The following is a 24,612-nucleotide window of genomic DNA, read 5'->3' as shown; positions in this document are numbered from 1 at the left end:
ATTCACAGCCCTGATTGAGAATCTGTCTTCCCTTTTGACCTGCTTTCCTCTAATTGATCCCCATCCTTCACCTATTTTACATAAGCCCATCAAAGCCCCAGACTCAGCCACACTGGGAGAGAAATCACCTGACTTCAGCTGGGGGAACCACCCCTGCTTCCCCTCTCCACAGGGAGCTGTTTTGTCGCTCAACAAAATTCTCCTCCCTCCTCACCCTTCAATTTTCAGCATATCCTCATTGTTCCTGGATGTGGGACAAGGACTTGGAAACTGTCAAATGTGGATAAGAGCTATAATAAAGGTGAGCTGGGGCACGCCCAGCCCAGGTATGGTCTGAACTGGTGCACAAGCCAGGTGTGGCCCAGGCAGGCTGAATGGATGAACCACCTCCTGTAGCAGATAGCATACCCAAGCAAGGCCTGGGTGGGGGCATCACTGGCCAGAGGTTACCTACTTGCAAAGTGAGAAAAATCCTGCATCAGAATTATGTCCTCAGGAACTTCCTGACCTCCAGGTAAAAGACCTATATAGTGAACACTTAGTAGAATCTCAAAATAGTTATAGACTAGTGATGGTAGTTTGACTGCCATTCTTCCCTCTCAAGTGGTAGTGGTGGTGTACGTGTGTGAGTGTGTGTGTGTGTGTTTTGTGCTTCCGTTCTACCAGGAGATATTGGGTGTACATGAAACAGATACTCTTCCCTTTTAGTTCTGAGGTCTTGAGACCAAAGGAGCCACACTAATGGAATAACCACTACTTATCAACTACAGATTCTGGACTTTGAAGTACACTCTTTACTGAATGTAAGTTACCTTTGGTTGTTTCCAAGAAAATAATTTCTGTTAAATATATTACTATTGATAGATTCCTTGTCTAGCTTTGAACTTTAAGAATCACTGGCATAGATGAATTAATCATTTGAAAGATTGCCCAAACTTCCTTTCAAGCCTTGCCTTCCCTGCTGACACAGATATGCCCTATGCCATAGCCAAGTTAGGCTTCTATTAAGCCCTTGGGTTTTTTCAGGTGCACTTATCAAAATTCAGGGTGGCAAATAAAAGAATAAGATAACTATCTTAAGTAACATCTGTCAGAAACAAAATGTTGTTGGTTGAGCACCCAATGCTGTCTGCAATCTTTCGGTAACTTTCACTCTCCACTTTGCGTCCAATCTTGGTATCAAAGTGACCATCGACAAGCTCAAGAATATCTCCCTTCGTAGAGTGCCCAAATAACAGTTTCTGTGCCTCCACACTCCCTGAGGAATAGATGTACACCTTCATTCCGGCCTCTCTCCATTTCCTGACTGCTGGAACTACATCTGCAAAGAACTCTGCTTTCATGCGCCCGGCTGTGAATGCCGCCCTCCACATGTGGCCCTGAAGCTGTTTGAGTGCAGTGGTCTTTCGATCCAGGGACATCTGCCAGCACACATTATCTACCACGGCCTGGATCATCTGCTGCAGATCATCCACTCCATTCCCAGATGCTGCAGGGATAGGAAGCAGATGTGCACGTAGCTGTGGTGGTGAGACCAGGCAACGCAGGATTAACAGATGACCAGAAGACTTACTACAGCCTCATCACATCCTTCAGCGAACTATACCTGCCTTCCTCAACCTAGAGAAGGGTTGTTAAGGCAGACCGCACTGTTCCCAGAGTTGTCCCTGTAGTGTCTAGGTTTATTCTAATGGTCAAAGTAACTTACTTAAAAAACATACATGTACACATAATATGCAAGTATGTATATATGTGTATGCTCAAATTAACTTCCACAGGTACATAAGTGAAAGAAGTCTCAGTTCAGTGAACACAAAACTTATTTAAAGATGTTTTATATGTAGAAATTGTTTGAAATCATACTCTAACCCTTAGTGAGGGCAAAGTGTAGTTGATAGAAGAAATTGCTGGAAACCAATCTAATGTGCTATGTGTATCAAGTCATGTACTAAAATGGAAAGCTAGTTTTGAGAGATTATTCAGAAGCCTTGTTATTTTAAAACTGAAATATTTCAAAGACTTATTTCTAATAATAATCCATTGCCCCTGTTTGTGATTTAGAAGATTATAACAGCTGTATTTCATATTTGCATCCTTATATATATCAAAGACCAAGGTATTTCCTTCTGCTCCAAAAGATGAAAATTGGGAAAGAAAACTCACTTGAGTCTTGATCAAACAAGTGTCCTTTAAGAAGAAACTTGGTAATCATTGTGGCACCCACAGCAAGCTGTTGCCTTACCAGTGAAAAAGGTGCACTGATGTAACAGCTAAAACAGAGCTGTGTTCTTAATGGAACAGTTCTAATCCTGCCGGGTGTTATCATTATATATTTTATAGTTACCTTTCTAACTACTTAGCACCGTTTGAGAATATGTTAATTGCTATTTACTATTTAAAACGTTTTACTGAAATCAGTCCATAAGATTAAGATGAGCTCTAATACGTAAGATTTTCCTCTGGAATGGATGTGAGAAATGTAAATTTTCTAACAGCAGTATTTATCCTGGTTTAATTCTAATAGGATGTCTGTTAATTTCATGTTGTGATTAATAAAAGCATTTTCTTCTTAACTCAAAAAAAAAAAGATAACTATCTTAAGCAAAGAACAATATTTATTTAACTATATTAAATATTTGGGTTTTGCCTTGGCTTAAATATTTCTGTAGCCCCAAAATTTATGTATTAAAATATGATGACGGTATTAGGTGAGAGTATTAGGAGGTGGGGCTATTGGAAGATGATTACAGCACGAGGGTGTACTCCCCATGACAGGGATTGAGCCCTTATAAAAGAAACCCCAGAGAGCCACCTGAATTTCTTTCATCATGTGAGGACACAGCTAGCTATAAGGTGCCATCTGTGAATGAAAAAGCAAGCCCCTGCCACACACCAAATCTGCTAGTGCCTTGATTTTGCACTTTCTAGCCTCCAGAACTGTCAGAAATAAATTTCTGTTATTTATAAAGTACCTGATCAATGGTATTTTGTTACAGCTGCCTGAGCAGGTTAAGACAGGCTTATGTACCTAATGTTAGGCTAGAGAATGAGACTTAGAATGCAGGAAGACAAGGGGACTCTGGATGGATCATACACAAGAACTATCATGAACCCAACCAACAGAAATAACTAGATAGGTACCAAGGAATCCAAAAGACGATGAAAAAAGTTTCTCAGCAAAGATGCACAGGAAGCCACAAACCTATTTAAAAAAATGAGAGAGTTAATTAAAGAAAAAGAGATGTTGAGGAATTAGCATTGTTAGTCAAGTTAGAAAACAGATTTAGTGGGTGTGGAGAAATGGGAAAGAAAACAAGACAGGAAGTTTGGATTATACTTGCCAAGTACAAAGTTTGAGTTGTTAGATGTGGATGTGTTGAATGAGGTTAAGAGTGAGGTTATGTTACTGGGTGGTCAATACAGAATGAAGATAAGTAAAGGTTAAAGCTAATGGGGAGAATGAGGGATGTGAATTTGAAGATTTGCACAGATAGCCAACATCAATTTGGAAATCATGAGAATGAGATCATCTGAAGTTGGCTGGAGAATAGATATGTGAACAACCTACTGAAGTTATCCACAAAGATAGAAGCCAATCGTGCAGGGTTGAATAATAACAGTGATGATTTGAAGAAGGATTTAGACTCAGAGTGTACAGCATTTGAACAAAAATAAAATGGCAACATTAGTCTCTGGTAGAGAAGTGGGCCTGGAAAGAAAAACGCACATCTTCATTAATGCTTTCTGATGATTAGAAGAAAGCCAGTTAATTCAGCCCAACCCTTTAATCACATAAATGAAAGAAGCTTCTCTAGAGACATGATACGATGGACAGGGTAGTAGGTATCTGAAGTAAACCCTGTATTCATTGTTGTGCCAATTATTGAATGTAGGTATTGAACTTTACATTTTATTTATTTTTATTATTTATTTATTTATTTACTTATTTTTGAGATGGAGTCTCACTCACTCTGTTGCCGAGGCTGAAGTGCAGTGGCACCATCTTGACTCACTGCAACTCTGCCTCCAGGATTCAAGTGATTCTTGCGCTTCAGCCTCCTGAGTAGCTGGGATTACAGGAGTGCGCCACCTTGCCCTGCTAATTTTTGTGTTTTTAGTAGAGATGAGGTTTCACCATGTTGGCCAGGCTGGTCTCAAACTTCTGACCTCAAGCGATCTGCCTGTCTTGGCCTCCCAAACGGCTGGGATTACAGGCATGAGCCACTGCACCCAGCCAATATTTTATATTTTTATCATAAAAGTAATTTTAAAAAATTTTAAGAGAGAAAAGAAGTGTATAAATTGCAATGTGAATGTTGCTCAATCTCCTTACTATCACCACTTTCAAACACACATACGTATGCCCGTAGGAATCTTCACAGTTGATGACTTTGGGTGTTATTTGGAACTTATAAAAGCATCAACTTTCTGCTTGTTTTGCTTTAGCAGCAGAATTACTGTATCTTTTTATTTAATATATGCTAAATATTGTATAAGATGTGAACACATTTATAGCTCAATCATAGCAAAACAATGCTGCTTTGAGGACTCTAATCAATTTGAAAACACACATTTTCAGAAAGAATATTAGATGAAAATTTATTAAATATTGATATAGATTATGTTGGGAAGGGGTGAAAAAAATCAGTTATCTTTAACATTTTAAAGTACAGAAATGCAATTATATAAAATTCAAACTCTTAATAAGATACATCTATTGATTTTGTTTTTACAAAAAAATTTGAATATTAAAAATTGGGTGTTATGTAATTAATTTTATGTTTTTTTAAAAAGTTGGTAACTAACGCATTTTCTTGATTTTTATACTGGGTCAGATACAGGCTTGCAACTATGAAAGAAAAAATTATTCTAACAAATGTTAAGACCATAAGGAAGGGCTGGGCATGGTGGCTCACACCTGTAATCCTAGCACTTTGGGAGGCTGAGGCAGGCAGATCACGAGCTCAGGAGAACAAGACCATCCTGGCTAACACAGTGAAACTGTGTCTCTACTGAAAACACAAAAAAATTAGCTGAGCATGGTGGTGGGCGCTTGTAGTGCCAGCTACTGGGGAGTCTGAGGCAGGAGAATGGAGTGAACCCAGGAGGCGGAGCTTGCAGTGAGCCGAGATGACACCACTACACTCCAGCCTGGGTGACAGAACGAGACTCTGCCTCAAAAAAAAAAAAAAAAAAAAAAGGACCATAAGGAACAATTTATTTAAGGTTATTGAGATAGGTGTCAAGCCTATCACAGTAGAGGAGAAAAATCAAGGTCAATTCTGAATACAGCATATGCAAGTGGTGCTTTTTGGCCAATGAACAGTTTAGGGGGTTGGCCTTTCATAGATGGAAAATTACTAGGAGGAGTCATCAAGTGAGGGGAGATTTTTGCTGAAGGCAGGTCAGGGCAGGGTGACCAGATATCAATGGTAAGAAATGAGAAATTTGATTAGATATTGAGGTAGATCAGATATTAAGGATGGGGGATATTCTCTAAACTGACAAGACTTTTTTCTACAGCTTGTCTAGACAAGTTGAGGATGAGGCCCAAGGCCTATTCTAAAAATGTCTCAGTGGAGCCTGATGAAAGTTTGGTCAAGAAAAAGTCTTTATCAGAAACACCCAACTTATTCTGTAGCTATAATTTTAATTGGTACCTACTTTGAAAGGAAAGGGTTTAAACTACAAACTTCTCCACACTGTAGTCTTGACAATAATTTTAATGATGACTAATATACTTGAATACTTCTTTAAACCTAATTTAAAGTTTAGTACCAGCTATTTTATTACTTGTCCCACTATATTGCTTCCTTACCTCTTAATGTGGGACAAAGCACAAAAAGCCTCAGTATTGTATTTTGTTGTTAACAAGCTACTAAATTTGTGTTTCCCATATGATGTTGTTATGCTTGGTGTTTGCCGGGAAAATTATAGTAATTGTTCTTAACAAGTAGTAAAGTTTATGTTCTTCATGGCCAATTTGAGGCAAGAATGTTAAATAGTGTAAGCCTTATCCAGAAACTTAATTAAAATTAACACTTGAAATTGTTTCTTTGTTTTTGTTAAATGTACCGAATGATTTTCTGGAAATTCGTTTCTATTGACTCCTAGGGACATACTCAGTACAAACCCTGTACTAAACTGAACTAAAACTTAATATCTACACATAGTAAATCATGTAGAAATGACACAAAACAATTTTGAAGTGACTAATCTCATTTTTTAGGTACTACCAAACACAAAACAAGAAAAATTAAGCAAGTCATTCTCAGACTAAACTTCCTACATTTACATTGCTTTAATAGGGATATACATCATACTTGAGCTGAAAGTGTTATTAACACAGATGATGTAAACCAGAAACCGTATGGTAACCCATTCTCATGATGTGAGGTGGTACATGTTTAGAGTGGTTTTTATGTTAGGAGACAGTGTTGAGCCTCTAATCAGACAGTGTTAAAATATTTTGTCTTCTACTATTTTTTAGGTGGAACTAAAATCAAACTTCATTTAAAACATTATATTTTAAACTGTGTGCCTCTTGCATCAAAATTGAAAATCAGTAGATATGGGCATAGCACCACAAATATATTTATAGTTATTATACTTGTGAATTCATTAAACACTTTACCTATCATCTGGCTTTTAAAATAGTGATTAATTCCATTTTGATCAAAGCCCTCTCAGACGGGGTGGGGGGAAAGTAATTGTATAGTTTCAACTTAGTAGCCATTCAAGTTGCTACGATTATTTATTTTTTTTACTTAGCATTTAACTCTCAATACTCATTCATTAGGCAAATTAATGTGACTCTTTTAGTTCTTTTAATTTGAGGACCTTGGAGTAAGAACTTCTTTTAAACAAGTTTACAAAAAATCCCTGTAACGAATGCTTCTTACTCTTTTTATCTTTTTTCAGAATTGTGTTTTTCTTACTCCAATCTCCATGTTAGTGGGAGAGGAACAACAGATCGTGCACAGGGCATTTCAGGTATATTTTAGGAAGAAGAAGAGTGTGGATGCGGTAGGAATTGGAAGTGAAAGATTTAGCAGTGTGTGGTTCCAATACAGTAATTAAAAAGCATTTATTCAAATGAAAAATTAGATAACCGGAAGAGTCTGAGGATACGAGGATACCGAGCAACCCTTCTAAACATTGAAAACAACTAGTTGAATCACTAACATTTTGGCTTCTTTCTCATTTTCTACTCAGTTTATAAGTTTATGGCATTTTAAAAAAGAAGCTGCTAAATTCTAATTTTAAAACCAGTATGAAACCAGTACATGCTGCCAGGAAAAAATCATAAAAGACTTTGAAATGGACAAAAATTATTACTAGGTATCCTGACTAGCTCATACCTCCAGGCTGTCTCCATCAGCTGAGAGCACTGCATATTATTAAAATGAATTCTCTCCAGTGAAGAGACAATCAATCAATTCCCCTTTCCCTTTGCGGGGGGAGGCGGGGAAGCCAATTTTACATCTATTTTAAAATTCATTTTGTCATTCCTGATTTACCTACGTTGTAACATCTTACTGAATCCCTTATTACTTAATGAGTTAAATAAAATATTTGGCACATGTTTATTTCATATTTGTATGCCTGATGATTTTACCTTTTAAAAATATTCTTTAATAAGACCTAAATATGACATTTACAGATGTAGCCAACATAAAGTCAAGATACCTAAAATTCTGTTTCATTATGATATAGTAGTCAGAGGCCTAAAAGCTTTGTGAAGTTTCTTGAAAATGCAAAATGGGGATATTAGTACAGCAACATTTTTTAAAAAGCCTATTTTCTCTTTCTTACACACACACACACTCACAGAGGATGAGAAGCAGAGAGAGAGGACAGAGAGAGATACAGCTTCCATCATCTCCCAATTAATTCTTCATTGACACTCCAAGCTCCCCTCTCCCCAGCCACTCTTTCCTGTCTCTTCTTTCCCTGTCCTTTTAAGTTATATTCTCTCCTCTGAACCCTACTATGCATTTTAGATATGGGGTCTCTGTTTCTGGCACTACCACACCTCACGTTTTACTGCAGTCTTCCACAATAAAAGTTCTCCAGTTAATCTAGCAGACAACCCTCCCGTTTTCAAGTAAAGGAGGTGACGCTCTTCCTACTCATGCATTAATTAACATAAAAGACTCTTCTAGTCTTGTATATGATAAAAGACTCCTCTGTCTTACAAATGACAAGAGTGTTGGAAAATGCACAGAATAAGAAAGCAGTTATTGTTATCTTTGTCAAGGGCAGGGACACTGTAAGGGTGGGGCTTGTGATGGAATTAAAATTCAGTGAGGTGTACATACAAGTTCTACTATATTTCTGAAATCTTTCTGAACTCTTGAAGATTTTTGGAACAACATTGATAAGAAATGGAATTAGTTTTAGTGAACCTCTGTGTTTCCTGCAAAATCGAGTCTATTCTACTTAGGGTACATATATAATATCAGGGTGCATATATAATAGCAGAGTTGAGCAGCAATAAAGTGAATTCTGTAAATTCACTTTATTGTGTATCCACTGCTTACTATAATTATACCTAAATTACTCGTCTCTCCAAAATTAGGAATACATCATTTTTATAAATAAACAAGTTTTTAAATCATCATGTGCTTTATTTTGAACATAAAATAGTCAAATAATCTTCCACAGAAAGTACATGTTGAGTGCAATCAATACTTTTCTTTTTTTCTGAAAACACTCATCATGCAAGTATTTAACTGATTGTCCAGATATTTCTGCTGCTGCTAACCTTCTCTTGTTTTCTCTCCCCTTTCCCCATGGTCTATTAGGCAACGTCTAGACAAGTAGCTTATTTTGTTCAGTTAGCTCTAGATGTTTGGAGTGCAAAATAATAATCTTCACGGGGGAAAGAAAGTTTAATATCTGAATGAAAAATCTCCAGTGAAACTAAGCTAATCCTATTCTGATGGCTAGCTTCTAGCATTAACTCTCTGAACTTGAGGTTGCTTCTCTTTATATAAATGTGTTCTACTCTGTGTATGTTTTAGTGATCTTCATCTAGCCAAAGGCTGTATTTAATAGGTAGTCATCAAGCAGAAACATAAATCTTTCTTAAGCGTGGGTGCGTGTGTGTGCCCCTGTGCATCTGGATGTCAGTGGTGGGGGGAGAGGAAAGAGAACAGAGCAGGCTTGTGTGGCAGGAAACAGACGAGGATAAATATGCATTGCTGTGTGGTTCACAGAGTTTACAAGAAGGAGAACAAAGTAACTGTGACATTTGCCTTTAAGATCTGCGAAATCACAGCAGGCGGGGGAATACAGAATAGTGGAGAGTATGCTGCAACGAGACACAGCATTCAAACCCCTTGAAACCCTAAAGTTAGATTTCCATTTACCTTACATAACTTAAAAGGACCTTGCTCTCATAATTAGAAAATACATCAATTGGACTCTCATTATTTCATTTGCAGTATCCTTTAAATGGGCCTTTCTGAGTATGGGAGATCATACTTTAAATCCATTTTCACCATCTTCTTTTGAGTTTCCAATTTATTATGTCTTATTGCTACACACACACACCCTTGATGAAATTCAATCACTGCAAGACAAATGTCTCATCCCCTTGGAATCCTTCTCCTCCACTCCACTGGACTTAACGGCTTGACCACAATAATTGAACACAACAAACTTGCATTACATTTAGTGATGTAGTACTTTCTCTTTTACTGGACTATTAGACCCTTAAGAGTAGAATGTGTATTATTTATATATTATTTATGGTGATATATCAACCCTTTCACAACTCCCCATCCTATAAGTGTAAGTAAAATTTGTTGAACTATCTCAAGCATATTTAAAGTAATTCAGCAATTTACAATATTGTGAATCCATTTGTTTAAACTTCTGCTGCTGGTTTATCCATTTAATGGTCTCCAAATAGTACTATGTCTTCAAATACATGCCTATGAATTCACATTAACCCCCAGGCAGTTTTTCTCAGATACGTATGTTGTCCATATTTTTGGAGGAAAAAAAAAAAAAAAAAAACAAAGTGAGAATACCTAGCAATATTGAGGGACATAGTTTTAAATCCTGGGTCCTAAAAAGAGCAGTATTTTCTTTATGGTGAATAGAGATTTAGGATAAATAGTAGAGTGACCATTGACCCTGTTCTTTCACAGTAATATTGGCAAGTCATTTGCTGCCATTATTGGAATTGCACCTGAAAAGCAAGCACTTAAGATAAGTGTAATTTATGTTGTTGATGGTTTTCCCTTTTATTGATTCTCCTCATTTTCAAGTAGCTCTGGATCACTTTCAGGATCACTTTCTTTCTTTTCTCTTTTTTGTCATCCAAGGAAAATAAACTTTTCCAGTCTAAACTGTCACGCCCAGTGACCACAGTTACCAAATTAATTGGCATATCCTATCACACACAATTGCTAGAGCCATGTACCTCTGCTAAACCTGTGTATACTACTCACTTATTTGAACATGACTATTTCTCACTGCTATGGAGAGAGAATCAGAAATCAGACGAATGAAGATAGTGTGTAGGGAATTGGTGGGTTCTTGGTCTCGCTGACTTCAAGAATGAAACCCCGGACCCTCGCGGTGAGTGTTACAGTTCTTAAAGATGGTGTGTCCAGAGTTTGTTCCTTCAGATGTTCAGATATGTCTGGAGCTTCTTCTTTCTGGTGGGTTCATGGTCTCGCTGACAGGAGTGAAGCTGCAGACCTTCCAAGTGAGTGTTACAGCTCTTAAAGGCAGCATATCTGGAGTTGTTCGTTCTTCCCGGTGGGTGGGTTCGTGGTCTCATTGGCTTCAGGAGTGAAGCTTCAGACCTTCGCGGTGAGTGTTAGAGCTCATAAAGGCAGCGTGGACCCAAAGAGCCAGCAGCAGCAAGATTTACAGTAAAGAGTGAAAGAACAAAGCTTCCACAGTGTGGAAGGGGACCCCAGTAGGTTGCCACTGCTGGCTCTGGCAGCCTGCTTTTTTTCCCTTATCTGACCCCACCCACATCCTATTGATCGGTCCATTTTACAGAGAGCTGATGGGTCTATTTTACAGGGAGTTGATTGGTCCATTTTGACAGAGTGCTGATTGGTGCGTTTACAATTCTTTGGCTAGATGGAGAGTGCTAGACAGAAAAGTTCTCTAAGTCCCCACTAGATTAGCTAGATACACAGCACTGATTGGTGCATTTACAAACCTTGAGCCAGACACAGGGTGCTGACTGGTGTGTTTACAAACCTTAAGCTAGACACAGAGTGCTGATTGGTGTATTTACAATCCCTTGGCTAGGCATAAAGGTTCTCCAAGTTCCCACTAGACTTAGGAGCCCAGCTGGCTTCACCTAGTGGATTCCGCACCAGGCCCCAGGCGGAGCTGCCCACGGGTTGGGTGCTGTGCACCAGCACTCCTCAGCCCTTGGGCGGTTAATGGGATCTGGCACCTAGGAACAGGGGGTGGTGCTCCTTGGGGAGGCTCAGGTAGCGCAAGGGCTCACAGCCGGAGGGAGGCTTGGGCATGGCAGGCTACAGGTCCTGAGCCCTGCCCCGCGGGGAGGCAGCTGAGGCCCCGGGAGAATTCGAGCGCAGCGCAGGCAGGCCACCACTGCTGGGGGACCCGGCGCACCCTCTGGAGCTGCTGGCCTGGGTGCTAAGCCCCTCACTGCCTGGGGGGCAGCACCAGCCGGCTGCTCCAAGTACAGGGGCCAGCGAACCCACGCCCACCCAGAACTCGCACTGACCCGTGAGCCTTGCCCGCAGCCCTGGGTCCCACCCGCGCCTCTCCCTCCACGCCTCAGGGCAAGTAGAGGGAGCCGGCTCTGGCCTCGGCCAGCCCAGAGAGGGGCTTCCACAGTGCAACCACAGGCTGAAGGGCTCCTTAAGCACCACCAGAGTGGCGCCGAGAGTGAGCAAGGGCTTGGAGGGCTGCCAGCACGCTGTCACCTCTCAATAGTACTATATTTACACAAATATTGATCAAAATAATTCAATAGTAAGTAAGAAAAGCTCTTTGATCTGTTTTTCTATAAAAGGAATTTTTAAGCAGTTTTTGGTTGTCCTAAAAATAATACAAAATATATTTGACAGAAATTAGTCAGCATTTATGACATAGAATAATATTGTTAATTTATGGTGGTCTTGCTTTTATTTAAGGAGTTGTATCTACAGGCAAATTTTTAACATGTCAGTACATTTCTCTTATTAAAACAGAAATAGGTCAAACTCAGATTGCTGCCTTTAGACTCCTCCTCCTCAATTAGAAATGTCATGTTTGACTTTTAAAACTGTGTTTCTTGTTATTTAGAAAAAAATACTTTCCTCAAATCTGTTGAGACTAAAACAAAAGCAAATTTGGAATCGAATTTTTTAATTTATTCTAATATTTTTGTTGAAAACTCATTGGAACTAAGAACTGTATGCCTAGTAAATTGGAAAAAAAAAACCTGGATAATTCCAAATGGGAGGTGTGAAAACCTGAACTATGATACCATTGAAAAGGATAGGAAATAAAAAACGAAGGGATTACAAAAGTCACTATGTTAAGTGAATAAGCCAGAAACAGAAAGACAAATATTTCATGTTCTCACTCGTATATGGAAACCAAGAAAGTGGATCTCATAAAGATAGCGAGTAGTTTGGTGATTACCAAAGGCTTGGAATGGTGGGGGGTTGGAGGGACTATGGAAAGGTTGTTTAATAGGTACAAAAACACAGGTAGATAGAATGAATAAGACTTAGTGTTTGATAAGTCAGTAGAGTGACTATAGCTTACAATAATCTGTTGTATATTTCAAAATATTTAGTAGAGAATTATTGGACTGTTCCCAGCATAAAGAAAAGATAAACATTAAAGGTGATGAATATCCTCATTACCCTGATTTGATTACTGCAAATTATATGAATGTGTCAAAAAGTCATGGCCGGGCGCAGTGGCTCACACCTGTAATCCCAGCACTTTGGGAGGCCAAGGTGGGTGGATCATGAGGTCAGGAGATTGAGACCATCCTGGCTAACATCATGAAACCCTGTCTCTACTGAAAAATACAAAAAATTAGCAGGGCCTGGTGGCGGGCACCTGTAGTCCCAGCTACTCGGGAGGCTGAGGCTGGAGAATGGTGTGAACCTGGGAGGCGGAGCTTGCAGTGAGCCACTGTGCTCCAGCCTGCGTGATAGAGTGTGAGTCCGTCTCAAAAAAAAAAAAAAAAAAAAAAAAAAAAAAAAATCACACGTACAGCGAAAATATCTACATCTTTTATTTGTTTTTATTTTTTTAAGAATAAAATTAAAAGATTATTTCTCAAGGAAACTTGAAGAAATAAAAGGGGAATATAGGAAGTTAAGGAGAGGTTTAAATATGGTACAGACAGATAAGTAGAGCTATCAGAAATTTAATATCAGAAGTTTGTGGTTCTAAAGTATTTTATAAGTCAGTATCTAAATCCAGCTCTGAAAAAGAAAAAGGGCATTTATAGAGCTTTTCTTCTTCTCTTTCTCTTCCTCCTCTTCCTTCCCCTGCTCTTCTCCTTCTCCTTCTCCTCCTCCTTCTGGTTCCTCATGTCACTAGCGAAATTTCTAGTATGTTTTAAAAGACATTCGTCTGAGTTTCAAACCTAATAATGTAGGCATTGAGAATTTGACAGGGAACAGAAGTTCTGAATTTGAATCAGTTACTAGTAAGGTTAGTTTTGTGTTCAGCAGTAAATTTTCAGGTTTCTTGAAAATTTGGAATAAAACCACATAAACTCTACCTTGTTCTAAGCATGTATTTATATTGCAAAATATAAGATGTTTTGAAGTGAAAGTTACTTTTATGTTATTCTAGGTATAACAGCTACCAATAGTTGTATGTCTGTCTTTAACAAAATGTTGAAAACTAGCAAAACATAGATAGATAGATGATTGATAGATAGATAGATAGATAGATAGATAGATAGATAGATAGATAGAGAGATGTATAGATACAGATAAATAGATAGGGAAAGATATGATGTAAATAAATAAACATATAAATATTTGTGTAATATTTTTACTCTTGTGATTAGATTATAGGGAAAGATATGATGTTAATAAGTAAATAATATATAAATGTGTAATATTTTTAGTGTTGTGATTAAATTAGGAAGTATATCCTCAGTAAAAATATGCTGAATGGCTTAGTATATACAGTGTATTAGCATAGTTACTAAAAATATAACTATTCTGAAGGTTGTTGTTAAATGAACTAAAGTTTCTTTATGAGTAGAAAAAATATTCGTATCAGTATGAACTATATAGTATAAGTGAATACATTTGAAAATACTGCATCCACTCACACATTTATTAGCATCATTTGAGAATGTATCCATAAATATTTGAAAGTCTTTCTTCCTAATGTTCTTATGTTAGTCTTTCTACCTAATATTGTTCGTTGTTGCATCTGCTAGTACATTTTTCAATAAATAATGAGCAAATCTTGCTATTTCACATGTGCTTACATCTCAGAAGGAAAATAGTAATACCATACATTGAGTATTTGTGCCAAGCACTACACCAAGAACTTTATATATATAATTGAATTTAATTCTCACAGAAATCCCAGTACGTAGTATTATTATGCAAATTTAACTGATGAGGAAAATGGGAGTCAGAGAAAATAGGTAATTGCCCATATCACCCAGTGCCTAAATGGCACAGCTAGAATACAAGCTACATTATTCCTTGCTCCGAAGCGTATGTGTTTTCTTATAGAGGCTGAAATTTCTTATAGAGGTGGAAATTTGAGGTAGCAACCAATTACTTAAAAATACATTTTGTTTATTTTCTGTGATTGTTCATTTTCTATTTCTAGGAAAAAATGAAATTCGAAATAATCTTATGAGATGTTAAATTCAATATTAGAATATCTATGTTTTAAAAAATAAACTGCAACTGAGCAGCATTCGCAATTGAGAAAACTTAAGAATATTTTAAAAGTAGGAATTCTATATAAAATACGTGTCACTTATATGCAGTTTTATTTGATATTTGCAACCAGAAAAGAATTTTTTTTTTTTTTTTTTTTTTTTTTTTTTTTGAGACGGAGTCTCGCTCTGCCGCCCAGGCTGGAGTGCAGTGGCCGGATCTCAGCTCACTGCAAGCTCCGCCTCCCGGGTTCACGCCATTCTCCTGCCTCAGCCTCCCAAGTAGGTGGGACTACAGGCGCCCGCCACCTCGCCCGGCTAGTTTTTTGTATTTTTTAGTAGAGACGGGGTTTCACCGTGTTAGCCAGGATGGTCTCGATCTCCTGACCTCGTGATCCGCCCGTCTCGGCCTCCCAAAGTGCTGGGATTACAGGCTTGAGCCACCGCGCCCGGCCTCCAGAAAAGAATTTTTTAAACTCCAACTTATAGGTAGACATCACAAAGAGATAATAACAGTATTCATTTGTAGACCTTTGGGAATTAAGCAAGCAATGCTTCACATTATTCTGTTTTCTATATTTACCGTATGTAGTCACTGGGTACAAATTATTAATCTGCTTACATTAAAGCTATTAGCTGTTCTACTGAAGATTTCATGAATATGATATTCTGAGAATTGTGTTCTTTAAAAATGTCAATATTTGTAAATTTATCTATTTCCCCATTAATTTCAGATCGTAAAACGTTTTCTACCCTCAATGGTAAATTTTATTCGAGCATAACTAAGATAGTCACCTATTCTTTTTTGGCAGGTAAATATGTCATTGGCACTTCGAATGTTTGTCTTTCTTTTGATTCTAACGGGTCTTTGCAAAAGAATACCGATTAAAAGGTAGCAGCAGATCAGCCATAGAGTCTTCCAAGAGAAAAACATGTTGTGTTCAACATTTCTCCATTATGTGACAAATAAAGGCAACTGTTAATATTGTAATCCTCAAATGTGGTAATTATATATTTCAAAACTAAAAATTCTAGTATTTAGATAATGATTCAATACATATTTGAAAGTATAATTTGGGATAAAATACACATACCCTATGGAAAAATGTACCAAAAAAATTTTCTTAAATCTCTGAATAAAACACAATGGCCTAATTCATTCCTGTGGAATTTACAAATGTGGTAAACATTTGCAGAGATATCTGTATCTCTAACAGTCTCAGTTTCTTATACAGCAGAAAAAGAATTGTCCTCTCCAAATGGATAATTCCACCTAGAAAAGAAGGTTTATTGTATCCCCAGATTGTGGTGATGATTGTCTGGTTATAGAGATTGTTTCTCCTTATATGACTTCATTTTTCTTTGAAAAAATTTAAGCAGGTAGCACAATAGCTGTCCTCTATATCAAACTACCACTTCAAAGTATTCCTAGGTTATGCAAGTATAATTTCGTTAAATAATGCTTAAGTAATAACTCAACTTAGCTGTTGGTTTATCTAGGCCCTTGGGTGAATACTCAATGTAAATCTTTGGTAGTGTTTCTGAAACTTGTATAATGTGAGTCAAATAACTCCCCAGAGAAGGGTCAAGAGCCATGCATTATATGCTAAACAAAATGAGGTAACTGCTTGTTATTCATAAGCCTTGGGAATAAACACAGGGCAGGAACTGTTATTAACGAGCATCTTACATAGATATAGGAAAGGGCTGAGGATCTGATGTTTAGGTGCATTTAGTAAACATGTTACAGGCTTTTATTAATTCAAGTCATTTACCCAGGTGTATCAAGTTGTTTTTATGACACTTTTATTTTGGTTAAAATAAAACAGGACACTAAAGGACCTTCAAAAATGCAAAAACAGTATAATTCAATGAAATGTAAGTTGTATTCGTATACTGTAAATATACATGTATATACAATGCTAGGTTTTATAATATTTACAGAGTGGATCCGGAATTTCTCTAAGAAACAAGCTTAGAGACAGCTATTTGGTTGGAAAGGAAGTGAGGCTTGAAGATTCATTAGAATAGCAATTTTACAGTGCTTTGGGAGTTGACAATGATTCTTTGGCCAAACATTAGTCAGGCTTCTGAAACTTCTCCCAGGCCCATCTGTACACATTCTTGTAAAGTTCAGTTTTAAAAAGATATGCTGAGATATTTGAACACCCCCTATATCCGATCAGGTTCCTCATTCTCTCCCATGCCCCAAGTGATGTCTGATCATGCTGACCTGTCTTCAGTAAGAATTCTGTTAGGTTGGTTTATCCAGAATCCTCCCTTACTCCTAATGTTTCCTCTTAGTAATTTTCCATCCACTGGCCCCCACCCTGTTCCTTGGCTATAAATTCCCACTTGTCCATGCTATATTCTGAGTTAAGCCGAATCTTTCTCCCCCACTGCAAAATCCCATTGCAGTGATCCCCAAACCTATAGCAATGGACCTTAATAAAGTCTTTCTTACTATACTTTAACAAGTATCATTGAATAATTTTTTTTCTTTGACAAGAGTGTTGTTGGGGAGCAAGCTGATGAAAATTATAGGAAAGCAAAATAACTTCTTCGGAATTAATAAAATGATTTAAGTCCAAACTTTTGAACATGGCTTTAAAATCACTCTTTGCTATGATCCTTTTTGCCCACTTGCATTTCTCACAACTCTCCACAAAACAGTTTGAAGAGTTACATTTCTCCAGAAAGTAATGTTCTTATTGGACTAAATTGCTTCAGTGTCAAGTTTTCACCAACGTAGAAATCTTCCTGAGCAGAATTCCCTCGATCTAGAACACTAATTGCAATTCGTAACTCCATCTCTTTCACATTTTACCTGGCTAATAGATTCATACTTAAGGTCCAATTTAGATACAAATTTCTCTTATGCTCTCACTGTTTAGGTGCCTCTCCTCTTAATAAAATCATATACTTCTTTTCACTTCTTGCATTATATTGAAATGACTTTTGCAACTATATAATTCCCCATTGGAAATATATAGGAAGAGGGGTGCCATGATTTTCCAAACCCATTAACATGTGGACTGAATCCAGTGGGATTACAAATAAGAAATGGCTGCCCACTTTTTTTCCCTCCAAACCAGTGCTGTAAAACATCTCTGATATTATTTCCCAGGCTTGGATAGAATCTTTGCTATAAATTTCAGTTGTAAGAACAAGTCCTCACCCTCTACTTCTATGTCTCACTTCTTCCAGTATATTTTGGGAAAAAAATGAAGAAGTATCTTTTGTGATTGGCTTTTATTTTATTTTGTTTATTATTATTATTATTATTGAGATGAAGTCTTGCTCTGTGGCCCAGGGTGGAGTGTAGGGGTGCAATCTCGGCTCACTGCAGCCTCCATCTCTTGGGTTCAAGCAATTACTCTGCCTCAGCCTCCCGAGTAGCTGGGACTACAGGCACATGCCACCATGCCTGGCTTTGTATTTTTAGTAGAAATCGGGTTTCACCATATAGGCCAGGCTGGTCCCGAACTCCTGACCTCGTGATCCACCTGCCTCGTCCTCCCAAAGTGCTGGGATTACAGGTGTGAGCCACCATGCCTGGCTGTGATTGTTTTTTTTTTTAATCATCTGAGCACTCTGTGTATCGGGCCCCAAATGCTGTTTCACAGGTTGTTTTTATGGATTCTAAGTCTTCTGTGAATATCTGCACATTTTATGCTTCCATATAGTTTCCCACCCCCTGACAATAGCCCTGACAGAGTTCCCCCCAACAGGTGGCCCTATTGTGTAGGATGCTATCAAGATGGTTTGAGCATGGCCATTTGTGCAGCAATTTCACCTGGCCAATGGGAAACTTCTACATATTTTTCACATGTCACATGTGAGAGTGCAGGCTTCTTGCACTTCATGGATTACCCCACCTAATGAACTTCGATATAGTGACACCACATGCTCTGTTCACAAATATCCTCTGAATTCTGGGGATGCTTGTTAAGCTCTCTTGAGAGTTCTCTTAATATGCTGTGGCCTAGTAGACACACAGGTGGCCCTAATGAGTTTCTGCTGTTTAGAAAGCATCCAGTGGTGGAGTGGGTAGTCTGACACACTTCTGGAGTTCTCCTTATTTGCACTGAGGTGGCAGCTGGGACAAGTAAAGGAAATATCACAGTATCCCAACTAAGCTGACTACTCATGCCTCAGTGAGGCACCTGTTCAGATTTCTCATCTTCTCTTATATATCATGAACATGGGTAAACTGTGTCTGCTACTTAAGTCCAACTTGTATGTAACTAGAGTCTCCATTTTTAATGTAGAGGATCTTATTTCCCATAATATTCAGTTTTGAAGCACCAGTCAAATCTCCCAGGTATCAAAAAATATTCCATTTAAGGCCAGAGGGGCAACCACGCACAGTGGTTAAGATTATAGACTGGAGCTCTACCAGTTAGGTTCAAAAATCTAGTTCAATGATCACCTTGGGCATCACTTAACTTATCTGTGCTTTAGTTTGCTCGTTAGTGACATATGGCTGTCATTAGTAACCTCATGGGATGTATAAAAACATCATAGAGTTGTCACAACTAAGGGAATTTATCATATGTAAGGGACATGGAGCCACGCTGCTGTTAAGTGTTAACTATTTGTATTATCTGTCCCATTTACCATTATTCTTCCAAACTCACAATAAGCCCTTCGTTAGTATTTAATAAATGGTTTTCTTCATCAGTGTATGTAAGACACATGTCTTCATCAAATGATACCACTAGTTGAAAGCAAATATGTTTCATAAGTTAAACAACAGAATCAACCAAATGCATCTAGAGTATACCAATAAAATGTGTTACTAGGAAGAGAGAAATAATCCTGAGGTTTAAGATTATTTGTACATACCAATTTGCAACCAAATTACAACTCTCCAAAAATGTCAAGGTTGCACACAAGAAGTCTGAGACAAACATAATAAAGTGCTTGTGGATGATGGGTAAGTCCAAGAATAATAGGAATTTGAATAGGCAAACATATGAAGTTGGTTCATGGGTGATAAAATGCATAGGGATTAGTGAAAATTTTGATTTTTTTACACCATAGGCTGCCTCCAGAAATGGGCTATGACATTCTAAAATTATATTTTCCATTGCAGACAGGGTTGTAATTCAGTTTTGACAAGCCATTCACTCCTGAACTTTGTTCTGATATGGCAGTTTATTCTTTATCTTAATTGATAAAAGATCCTGTCGTTCTCCTTGTTGAATATTTTAATTTTAATTATATTTACTTATATATATTTTTGATTCAGGGTCTTGCTGTCACCTAGGCTGGAATGCAGTGGTGTGATCATAACTCACTGCAGCCTTGAGCTCAAGTGATCCTCCCACCTCAGCCTCCCAAGTAAATGGGACTACGGGCATGCACCACCATGCCTGGTTAATGTTTTACATTTCTTGTGGAGACAGGATATCACCATGTTGCCCAGACTGGTCTTCAACTCCTGGCCTCAAGCAATCCTCCTGACAAAGCATTGAGATTACAGGTGTAAGCCACAGCACACGGCTGAATATTTTAATTATTACCCCTTATTACACAGCTGCTTATTAGATACTAAATCATTTATTTTATTAAAATGGAAAATATTAATATAGCTATCAACAAATAAGAAATGTTTCTTTATTCTAACATTCTATCTCAATTCTAAAATTGCCAAAAATTTGAATTTATCTCATGGAAGACCAAATATATGAAGTTTTTTTTTTTAAATTATGTACTAGAAACCTGGACTTAACACTTATCTGTATAATCAAATGCAAATGTATACTTCTTTCTCCATTTAATTAGAGCCTTAATAGGTAATTTTTTAGACAGTAGAAAATTACATATATAAAATCTATTTTAATTGCATTTCAAAATCAACTTAGTGATTACAAAGTATTAATTTTTTTCTTTTTTATAGGAAAAAATTTGAAACCTAAATTATGAACAGATTAATTTTTAAAATAAAACACAAAGTGAAAATAATGATGTGTAGACTACATTTAATTGGTTTCCTCTTTAAAACATAATTAGCGTTCCATAGAAAACATGAGTAATACCAGTCAAAAAGGTTGATTTAGCAGACATTCTGACCTATAACTGTGAGGCAGTCAGTTCATGGAGGAGTTGCCTTTCAAAAAATAAAAAATGCTAACAATTCTCTTCTAACTGAATCTTAATCTCTTTTCTGTTTTGCTAAAATGGTAAAATGAAGTACTACTGTTGATTATTAGATAGTATTTATGTTAGAGGAACCAAGATTTTATATAAAGTTTTATTAAAATCCTATATGCTTTTTCTTTTATGTTACTTTATAATAACAACTTTGAAATAGAATTGTTATACACATGGCAGAGTTCTCATAAATTGGATTCTCTAGTTATAAGCCTGTAATCTCAGTTAAACTGAGATTAACTCTGAAGTAAGAATGTACATGAACCAATCTATATTGATGATGGATCTGTTTCATTTAGTGACAGGTAGCCAAGGTAGAACTGAATAGAACAACGCTGCAAATATCTGTAAGAGGAACATGCCAGGTATACCACCTAAGGAAGCTCTTCATGTATTCTAAACCAGCCATGTAATTAAAGACCATTATATTTTCCTAACTTATCTAAATTCATACAGTTATAAAAACAAGTAATTTGGAAGTGAATAACCAACTTTTGTCTGTAATTATGTTCTGACATCCCCTAAATTTAGAAAATTATTATTTAGTGGTCCATGCTGTTGATGTTAATAATGTTGTCAGACCGTTCCTGACTTTGTGTTACAAAAGTATCTTTTTTAGATTACTATGATCAATATTTCTTGAAGTTTTAAAAAATATATTACTGTACTTTTAATATTTTTAAAGGGAGCAAAGGGATATCTTTTATTAAAAATACAAAATATATTATTTAAATAGAATGCAAGTATATAATTTTTTTTACATAGAGAAAATATATATAAAAATTTTGCTTTCAAATATCTATTATTTAGTCCAACTATATGTTTATACCAAAACGTGGTGTAAATTGTGGAAAGAGTCAGAAATATACAAAAATATAATCTGGTGGAGAAGAATAAGGAAACTGGGGATAAGGGTCAGGGAGTGAACAAGACTCCTACAGGAATATGTGTAATTATTTGAAAAAAAAGTTTTAACTAGACAAAGTTCATAGAGCTAAAAAGCAACTGCATCATTTGTAAAGTTTAGAAAAAAAAGTGGAAAGAGCAGCAAACCTATGTAAAAAATACCATGCTGTCGTTGTCTAGACGGGAAATAGTAAACTCAAGAACTAAAATGCTGGCCCTTCATCAAATGATAAATCCTAGACGAGTTCACAAATTATATCTTTAGAAGTCTGCAATTGTATAAATGAGCTTAGGCAAAGAACTGGTGTCAGAATGCTTTATCGATTGACCAAGATGTCTGCTTAAGAGTAAGAGGATCTATCATTGCTACTGAGAAACTTTGATTTATGTGCTTGTAGCAGATTGTGAAATTTCACTAAATATTTTAATGAGGTTTCCTCGGAGTAATAGAATAAAACAAACATCACCACAAATCACTATTTGTGCAAAGTAAAAAAATAGAAATGTAACCCCAAGTCATTCCCTTCAACAACAACAACAACAACAACACAAAATTGCTCATTGAGTTGAGCTAAAAACTGTTTTGTAGCTGCTGAATGCAGTAATAATCATATCTGTGCAACCTACATTATTTATTATCTCTTGCCTTGGACAAATCACTTCAACTCTCTGAGTCACTTTGTTGTTATCTTTAAAGTGATTATTAAATGATATATAAGCATAAGAGACTGGACTTAATTGTATGTGTATTTAATTAGGATAGAGTTTATAGTGGACCCTCATAAAGATATCCTCTAGATCAAGCTTGTCCTACCCACTGCCCAGGATGGCTTTGAATGTGGCCCAACACAAAATTGTAAACTTTCTTAAAACATTATGAGTTTTTTTGTGATTTTTTTGGTAATTTCATCGTAACTCCTATATCAATAAGCGTAGTCTTCCTGTTGTCCTCCCCTTCATCTCACCCTTCTTCTTTACCTCCCTCTTTGCCTTTATTTTTTTGCCTTCTTTTACTTTTTAATGCGAACTTTTAAAAGAAGAGAGTTACTTGTCCTGAACAAATCAGAACTAGTATCCAAATTATAAGAAATTTGTGCCAAGAGCCTTGGAGAAATCTATTCTACCCCTTTGATAAAACAGGCAGATTCTCCTCAATCAAGTAAATGTGTGACCACACCCCCCCCCCACCAAAAGAAGTTAATAGAAAACAGATTATATGGAACATATTTTTATGGTAAGGTTAAAAGAATACCACTAATTCCAAGATTGGTGGTAGGTGTCAAATTATTTTTCATATATTTACTTGAGAAATGATCAAAGGAAAGAATGAGGAAGAAACTAAAGAAAACTCTTCCTATCCATGAGCATGGTATGTTCTTCCATTTGTTTGTGTCCTCTTTGATTTCACTGAGCAGTGGTTTGTAGTTCTCCTTGAAGAGGTCCTTTACATCCCTTGTAAGTTGGATTCCTAGGTATTTTATTCTACCCAAAGGATTATAAATTATGCTGCTATAAAGACACATGCACACGTATGTTTATTGCAGCACTATTCACAATAGCAAAGACTTGGAATCAACCCCATCAGTGACAGATTGGGAAAATGTGGCACATATACACCATGGAATACTATGCAGCCATATGAGTTTGTCTTTGTAGGGACTTGGATGCAGCTGGAATCCAATTAGCAAACTATCACAAGAACAGAAAACCAAACACCGCATTTCTCACTCATAGGTGGGAATGAACAATTACTCGGACTCAGGAAGGGGAAATCACACACCGGGGCCTATCAAAGGGGGGAGGGGGGAGGGAGAACCTGATGTAAATGACGAGTTGATGGGTGCAGCACAGCAACATGGCACAAGTATACATATGTAACAAACCTGCACGTTATGCACATGTACCCTACAACTTAAAGTATAATAATAATAAATAAATTAAAAAAAAAAAAAAAAAAAAAAGAAAACTCTTGGCTCTACTTCTATAACATTGATCGCATCCTCAACTAAACTTGCTTCTACATTTGCTAATAAGAGTATTTCATTGCATCTAACCTGCTTTCTAACAGGTAAGGCCTGTTGCAACTTCCAGTATTCATTCCTCGCCATTTCATACTCAGAAGTTATTAGAAAATTAGACTTTAAAGTAAAAGCAAAATTATTTTTAAATCTGATATGACACTACAAATTAAAATCACAGAGAATATGAGTGACATCTTAAATAGTTGAAGTGCTCAAGATAATAAAGTTCACAAATATTAATAATAAAATATAATCTCTCAGTACATGGGTTTCACTTTTATTATCCACTCTTAGACTTCTATACAGAGGGCTTGAAACAAAAATCTATGTTTAGGAAAGAAAGTGTAAAACAAAATTATATTTTTGTTATGATAAGTACATCCAGGCTCATAAACAATATTGAGATTATAGTACAGGATTTAAAATAATGTCTAAGAAAGGAAAGAGATCAAACAACTAAAGTTTAAATAGGCTGGATTAGCACCATTCTCAGCTTTCAAAGACACTAAAATAGCAAACAGAAGACAATCAAATCATATCTCTAAATATAAAGGTGATAATAACTTCTCGACAAACTCCATGATCATCACGTTTAACATGAATTAACTTGAGAGTTTATGTAGCCAAAAATTAGTGACCAAAGTAAAAATATCAATC

At 36.8% G+C, this 24,612-nt stretch overlaps 1 protein-coding gene across 1 annotated transcript; it reads right to left on the bottom strand.

The window, feature by feature from the left end:
* Positions 1 to 1,076: 1,076 nt before the first annotated feature.
* On the bottom strand, positions 1,077 to 24,042 carry LOC126950828 (enolase-phosphatase E1-like). The gene is made up of 2 exons (XM_050784813.1): positions 23,989 to 24,042; positions 1,077 to 1,520 (listed from the first exon to the last, which is right to left on the bottom strand). The coding sequence occupies exons 1-2, from the start codon at positions 24,040 to 24,042 to the stop codon at positions 1,077 to 1,079; spliced, it is 498 nt and encodes a 165-aa protein (XP_050640770.1).
* Between the last annotated feature and the right edge of the window lie 570 nt (positions 24,043 to 24,612).

Source organism: Macaca thibetana, chromosome 3 (genome assembly GCF_024542745.1).
Source record: "Macaca thibetana thibetana isolate TM-01 chromosome 3, ASM2454274v1, whole genome shotgun sequence".
In the NCBI taxonomy this organism is placed as follows: domain Eukaryota; kingdom Metazoa; phylum Chordata; class Mammalia; order Primates; family Cercopithecidae; genus Macaca; species Macaca thibetana.
The sequence above is the reverse complement of the archived record's forward strand: the minus strand, read 5'-3'. Positions and strand labels throughout refer to the sequence as shown.

Bases quoted from the DNA above. Each gene is read 5' to 3' on its own strand.
- LOC126950828 (XM_050784813.1), bottom strand. From the start codon at position 24,042: ATGGCGAGGAATGAATACTGGAAGTTGCAACAGGCCTTACCTGTTAGA. The intron at 1,521-23,988 runs GTTAGATGCAAT...TCACCACCACAG, and splicing joins CCTTACCTGTTAGAAAGCAG to CTACGTGCACATCTGCTTCC.